Raw genomic sequence first — 7,543 nt, forward strand, 5'->3', positions numbered from 1 at the left:
TTTACCTCCGGCGTCCGCACACTCGCCCGCCGCCACCACAAGCACGCCGGCACCGGCTCAGTGCCCTCCTGTTTGACGAGACAGGGGACGCGCTCAGGGCTCCTCCGGGCGGGCGCCCCAGGCACGCACACCGCGCGGGCGGGCGCACTCACCCCTCTCGTCCGACTGCAGCTGCGCCTCCAGGTCCTCGGGCGATACGTACACCTGGGCCCCGTCGCCCTCGGGCGGCCGCGGCTTGCACCTGCCGCAGCAGCAGTTGAAACAGCAGCACAGGCAGCAGCAGCAGTAGCAGCAGGTGAGCAGTCCACAGACGACGAAGAGGGCCTGCGGGAGGCCGACAGGGTTGGGTGCGGCCAGGGGCACCTGCGCGCACAGCCCTCCTCTCTGTCACCCTGCCCTCCCCTCGGCCCCGCCCCGCTTGGGGCCCCTGTACCCCTCCGCGTGGGCCCGCCCCTCCCCTCAGGCTCCGCCCTCACCTTGGCCCACCAGCTGGAGAGGACAAAGTAGGTGTTCACATTCTCCTCGCCAAACTGCTCGGCCACGTACAGGCCCAGGGAGCCGTACTTGTCGTAGATGTTCCTCTTGGTGGCATCCGTGAGGATTGCGTGAGCGTTGTTGATCTCCTTGAATTTATCTGCGGCCTCTGGGTTATCAGGGTTCTTGTCAGGGTGATACTTCAAGGCAAGTTTCCTGCAGACCAAAACCAGCTTCTGGTTTTAAACCTGGTCTCAGATCTCAGGCCCACCACTGGACAAGGTCCAACGAAGGAAACGCTTACCCAGTACCAGCTCCTCCTCCCCAACCGTGCAGACCTGCTGCCCAACAGAGAGGCCTGCGGATGGAGGGCCATGGGCCACACGCCCTGCACCTGGGCCACACAAGGAGCTGACTCGCACAGCCAGCAAGACCACGTCCACCAGCTTCCAATAGCTGAAGGCCCACCCTGCTTCAAGCCCTCTTGCCCATCTGACTCCAGGCACGGAGGAGCGAGGGCAACACTGATGTTTTTTCAGTACGACTTCAAGGACACACCGGAGGCCTGTGTGGTGTGTCTGGGATCAGTGACAGTCTGTCTCTCAGGAGGCACTGAGGACAACCTGATGAAGTCCTTCAAGCTCGGTCGTGGCTACAGCAGGTGCTACTGTCACCTCTTAAACAAAAACATCACTGCCCTCTTCCTGGAGCTCCACTCCAGTTGAGACCCCGTGGCCTTGCTCTGGTGAAGACAGTGTACCATCTATAGAGGGCTACTTCTTATTGTTGCCAAGGAAATATGAAGAACATGACATTTTAAGTTATAGGAGGCACACTACAAATACCAGCATGCCACGGAAGTGTTGCCAGTTAACTAGCACATGGGCCAGGACCAATGAGCCAACAGTTCCTGGCAAAGCAGACCATGCCAGGGGCAGGTAGAGCCTCTTACCGATAGGACTTCTTAATGTCGTCCGAGGTTGCATTCTTGTCCAGTCCCAGTACGTGGTATAGCGACTCCCCAGAGGTGGAGAGAGAGCGCTGCCTCTGGTCGGCCATGTTAGGCTAACCTGCAAGACAAAAGGAAACATCAAAAAGGACAGACCAAAATCCTGAGTGTGGGGCTGGTGGACTTTCAGGTGCCATCTTGTGGGACTGACAGGCAGCAGACATGGTCCACCTGGTGCTATAGCACAAAGAGCCTATCTGGGCGAGGTCTCTGCGTTTTCCCCAGGTGTGACAATGTGGTTACCTCAGGGACTCTGGCAGACTGAGGGCGTGAGTCACCATCCCCACAGCAACCAGCTGCGCTGCTAAGAGGGAAACACAGTTTTTCGTGTCATCCAGCGCCACAACAGAAGACAGCACAGGGAAAAGGCAAACAACCCCAGAGCCAAGAGCTCAGAAGTAATCACGGACTCACTCCACACCAATCCTACCACTAACTCACTGTCAGTGGACGGGTGCACCATCAAAAGGCATATTATCATCTGAATGGGTAAAACTGCTGTCTCCAAGACACGGTCCAAGGACAGAGCTTCCAAACAAATGGAGCCAAAATGGACAGAATGAAGACAGACAACCCCCAAAGCAGAGAAAACGTCAACTCCCCTCAGAAACAATCCATCAAAACACTGGCGATGTAAGCGCCACCATCAAGCATGATGACCTCACAGTCACTGACAGACCTCCCTTTCCAAGTACACTCTGTACATCACCAGGACACACCGCATCTCAGTCTGCAGACAATCATGCACATGTTCTCTGACCTTAACAGAACTAAGTTAGAAACCCAACGGATCTGTCGGAAAACTCCAAGTATCTGATAACAACACACTTCAATGAGGCTAAAACAATGTGTAGAAGTTTGTTGTTGTTGTTGTTGTTATGTGCCGTCGAGTTGGACCCAATTCATAGTGAACCATTCCTTGGGTTCCGAGGCAGTATCACTACAGAACTAGGATTGCCCAACCTTCCTTTCGAGGAGTGGCTAGTAGGTTTGAACCGCCAGCCTTCTGGTTGGCAAGTCAAGTGCCTTAGGCACTATGCTACCGGAGCTCTGTTGTTGTTGTTGTTGTTGTTGTCATGTGCCGCCGAGTCGGACTCGACTCATAGTGACCCCCCCTTGGGTTTCCGAGGCAGTATCACTATGGAAGTAGATTGCCCCATCTTCCTTCCAAGGAGTGGCTGGTGGGTTTGAACTGTCAGCCTTCTGGTTAGCAGTCAAGTGCCTTAGGCACTAAGCTACCAGAGCTCCTGTGAAGAGGTTTACAATGCTTAAATCAGAAAAGAAGAGAAGTCTAACATAAAGACCTAAGGTTCCACCTTAGGAAGCTAGAGTCATAAACCCAATATGCATGGAAGGAAGCAAATTAATAAAGGCAGAAATCAGTGAACTAGAAAACAAACCAAGAATAGAGAATTTTAACAAAGCCAGAAGTTGATTTTTAAGAACAAAAGTGATAAACAATTAGCCAGACTGACTAAGAAATACAGCTCAAATCCCCCATCAGCAGTGAGAGAGAGGCTCACCTACTGGCAAGAATCAGGTTAGAAGGTAACTGTTCTGAACAGTTTTATGTCAAGAAATAGGGAAAGTCAGAAGAATTGGACAAATACCTTAAAAAATACCAAAACTGACACAAGATGAAACAGAAAACCTGAGTAAGTCTGTATCTGTTAAGGAAACTGAATTAGAAATTAAACAAACAAAAGTCTTCCCTCAAAGAAAATTCCAGAGTGAGGTGGTTCTTCTAGCAAACATTCCAAAGAGGGAGGACGTCAATCTCATACAAACACTGTCAGAAATAGGAGGGAACTTGTATCAATTCAGTTTTTGAGGCCAGAATAATGCCGATTTCAAAACATGATAAAGATATGACACAACTCCCCCCAAAAAAAACAAAACCACCTGTTCTGGTTACCTAGCATCACTCTGACAGGAATATACCACAGATGGGACAGCCTTAACAAACAGGAGTTTATTCACTTACAGTTTGGAGGCTTTAATCCAAGTTCAAAGTGCCAGGCTCTACGGGCTGGGTGAAAGCCCCTCACTCAGCCCTGGGATTCAGCTCTGCCTCCTGCTCCCACCCTACTGGAACTAGAGGCTTTTCTTCACTCAGACGGCTGCTGGCTGCCAAGACTAACAAACCCAAGGTTGACAAGTAAAAAGGCACAGTCCCAATGCTACCAAACCACACAGCAGGCCATTAATTCAAATCCATTCAATGTCCCAAGGTCAGCAGAGCATGGCAGGCTGCTGAACAATGACACGGCTACATGTAGGGTCCAAGCGTGCCATATGCTAGAGACCATTCCCAAAGCTGCTACTTTTATATAGAAAGCAAACCACATCCCAAAGGCAGCTACTCAGCTGCTCACGGCAGATTCCACTGTGGAGCTACCAGTCTCACATGGGGAATACTATATGCAGCTGCCCAGCCACTCAGCCAGGCCCAGCCAAGTTGACACACAAACATAACCACCACACAAACAAAAAACACCACATGAACATAGATGCAAAAATTTTTTAACAAATTATTATTAGCAAATCAAATCTAACAGTCTATGAAAAGTCATACACATACGGTCAAGCAGAGGTTGTCCAAGGGCAAGGGTGGACCGACAGTTCAAAATAAGCCAATGTCTTCACTCCATTAGCAGAATAAAGACAAACCAACGATCAGCAGATGCACGTGACAAAATTCAGTATTGATTCATGATTAAAAAAAACAGCAACTTAAAGAAGGGAAGTTCTTCAGTGTGATAAAGGGCACCTATGAAATGTGCTAAAAGAAAAAGATAATGTCAACCAAGAATTTTATGCCCCACAAAATTATTCTTCTAAAATGAAGGAGGCAGAAAACAACAAATGCTGGCAAGGATGTGGAGAGACTGGAACTCTCCTAGACTGTTGGTGGGACTGTAAAATGGTACAACCACTATGGAAAACAGTATGGTGCTTCCTTAAAAAGTTGGAAACAAATACCACATGACCCATCAATCCCACTACTAGGGATACATCATAGAGAAGTAAGAACCATGACACGATAGATGCACACCCATGTTCATCGCAGCATTATTCACAACAGCAAAGAGATGGAAACATCCTAAGTGCCCATGATCTGATGAATGAATACCATTGTAAACACACACAATGGAATACGACATGTTACTGAAGAATAATGATTAGCCCGTGAAACAGCTCATACTTGGATGAACCTGGGGGACACTACACTGAGTGACATAAGTCAATCACAAAAGGACAAACACTATGGAGACCACTACTATAAAAAGGTTTCATAAAAAAAAAAAAGACCAGGTTTGATGGTCTGATAGAGCCTGGTGAGACCCCTGAGACTATGGCCCCTAGCCACCCCTCAGGTCTGGAACTGAACTCACTCCTGTGGCTTCCAGCCAAACAACAGACAGGCATATGGGAGGAACAATTACATCAGGTAGATACGTTCCTCGGAGCGGTCAATCACGGGAGAACAGAAGGACAGTGTTTAGGCAAGGAAACACCTCTGAGGGTGGGAGTGCATGGAAGGGAATGACACAGGGAAGAGGAAACTAGGGGGAGGAAGTGGGAAGAAAGCTGTTACATTGTGGGGAATTGCAGTCAATGTTACGAAACAAAATGCATATGAACTGCTATATAGAAAATGAATTTGCTCTGTCTCACCCAAATCACAATAAAAATTTAAAAAAAGGTAGGGAGAAGGTTTACACACAGACAGAAACATTCTCTGATGGCTACCAGGGACAGAGGGAGGGAGAGTGATTAACTAGAGAGCAGACACAAGTACCTGGGTGAAGGAAAAGACAATACAGAGGAAGGGGAGGGCAGCACAACAGACCAACACAAAGGAAATCAAGGGAGAGTAAAAGACAACAAAGGTAGATACCGTTACATACTGTCCTGCAGTAACGTAACAACAAACCGCACCTATGAGTGGATCAACAGGTAGACGTGGAAACCGCCCAGATGTGGGCAGCTGAACGGGAGTGCACCACCAGCACAGACAGGCTTGGCAGAGGGTATTTCCACATGTTAGCTGTCTGTGCTACTGATATCTGAAGACATACAGGGGCAAAGTTCTGAAAACTTCTTAGCCATAACCAAACACCCTGAGGGAACAGGACCACAGTCGTGAGTGACATCTAGATCAAATGGCATAACACAGTCCACAGAGACAATGTTCTACATCCCAGTTTGCTGAGCAGTGACTGGGATCTTCAAAGCTCATGAGCGGCCATCTGAGGTACAACTACTGGTCTCTCCTTGTCCAGAACAAGGAAGAGTGAAGAAAATCAAAGACTGAAGGAAACAGCCCAAAGGCCTCGTGTACCATGAGAACCCCCAATATTATACTCCTTACCAGAGAATCAGTTTAGATTCAAAGATAAAAACAGGTTGAAAGTTAAAAGGACAGAAAAATATATTCCATGTAAGCTGACAACCAGACTGGATATACCAGTGTCAGACAGAAGAGACTTTGGGACCCAAAGTGTTATGAGACCAAGAAAGCCATTACATAATGATAAATTATCAACTCATCAAGAAGATACACTTTAAAAGATGGAAATCATAAAAAGTATCTTCTCTGACCACAGTGGAATGAAATTTAGAAATCAGGAACAGAAGGAAAACAATTCACAATTATGTGGAAATTAAACAATACACTTGTTCTGGTTACCTAGTACTGCTCTGACAAGAAATATACCACAAATGGGATGTTACCAAACCACATGGCAGGCCATTAACTCAAGTCCATTTTAAGTCCCCAGGTAGGGACAGCATGGCAGGCTGCTGAACGACGACACGACTACATGCAGGGTCCAAGCGTGCCATAAGCTGGAGACCATTTCCCAAGGCTTCTCCTTATACACAGGAAGCGGAGCACATTCCCTAAGGCAGCTCCTCACAGTAGATTCCACCATGGAGTTGATGACCAGTCTCATCATGGGGAATACTACATCCAGCTGCCCAGCCACTCAACCAGGCCCAGCCAAGCTGACATATGAACTGAACCACCACCATACTTTTAACCTACCAATGGGTAAAGAAGACATCGCAAGGAAATTGGAAATACTCTGAGATGCATGAGAATGAAAGCACAACACATCAAAACCTGTGGAATGCAGCAAAAGCTCCCTCACAGGCAAATTCATACCATAAACAATGACATTCAATAAAAAGAAGATCCCAAGTCAGTAACCTCTGGTAGCATAGTGTCTAAGGCACTTGACTGCTAACCAGAAGGCTGGCGGTTCAAACCCACCAGCCACTCCTTGGAAGGAAGGTTGGGCAATCGTACTTCCATAGTGATACTGCCTCGGAAACCCAAGGAGGGGTCGCTATGAGTCAGGGCCAACTTGATGGCAAATAACAACAACGAGTCAGTAACCTAACCTCCCTTACGGAACTAGGTGAAAAAGGGCAAAATAAACCCCAAGCAAGCAGAAGGCAAAAGATTATAAAGACTACAGTGAAAATAAACGAAACAGAGACTACAAAACCAAAAGGGAGTTTTCCGAAAAGACCAACAAGATTGGCGAACCTTTGGCTATACTAACCGAGATAAAAAGAGAGAAGACTCAAATTACTAAAATCAGGAATGAAAGTTGGGACATTATTGCTGACCTCACAGAAAAGGAGAGGATTATAAGAGAACACTACATATAATTATATGTCAAAAAATTAAGATAACCTGGAAGAAATGGGCAGCTATCTAGAAACATACAGCATTTTAAAACTGACTCAAGAAGAAATAGGAAACCTAGGTAGACCTATAATAAGAGACTGAGTCAATTATCAAAAAACTTCCCACCACCAGGTTTGCTGGATCAATAGAGCCTGGTGGAACCACTGAGACTATGGCCACTAGCTGCCCTTCAGGTCTGGAATTGAACCCACACCTGTGGTTTCCAGCCAAACAAAAGACAGGCATATGAGTTGAACATTTACCTCAGGTTGATACACTCCTTGGAGAGAATAATCATGGGAGAAAGAAAGGCTGCTTATGCATAGGGAGACAGCTCAGGGGGCAGGAGTGCATGGAAA

The 7,543-nt window shown here is 47.3% G+C and overlaps 1 protein-coding gene across 1 annotated transcript in view; it reads right to left on the bottom strand.

The window, feature by feature from the left end:
• Positions 1 to 6,240, bottom strand: part of DNAJC5 (DnaJ heat shock protein family (Hsp40) member C5) — a 6,592-nt gene extending 352 nt beyond the window's left edge. Inside the window, exons 1-4 of the mRNA XM_007954648.1 lie at positions 6,226 to 6,240; positions 1,427 to 1,539; positions 477 to 690; positions 153 to 324 (exon numbers count right to left, since the gene is read on the bottom strand). Of these exons, the coding sequence (XP_007952839.1) occupies positions 153 to 324; positions 477 to 690; positions 1,427 to 1,539; positions 6,226 to 6,240 (514 nt within the window). The remainder of the gene's footprint in view (positions 1 to 152; positions 325 to 476; positions 691 to 1,426; positions 1,540 to 6,225) is intronic.
• Positions 6,241 to 7,543: the final 1,303 nt, after the last annotated feature.

Source organism: Orycteropus afer, unplaced genomic scaffold (genome assembly GCF_000298275.1).
Source record: "Orycteropus afer afer isolate SDZICR_OR568_19922 unplaced genomic scaffold, OryAfe1.0 scaffold00469, whole genome shotgun sequence".
Taxonomy (NCBI): domain Eukaryota; kingdom Metazoa; phylum Chordata; class Mammalia; order Tubulidentata; family Orycteropodidae; genus Orycteropus; species Orycteropus afer.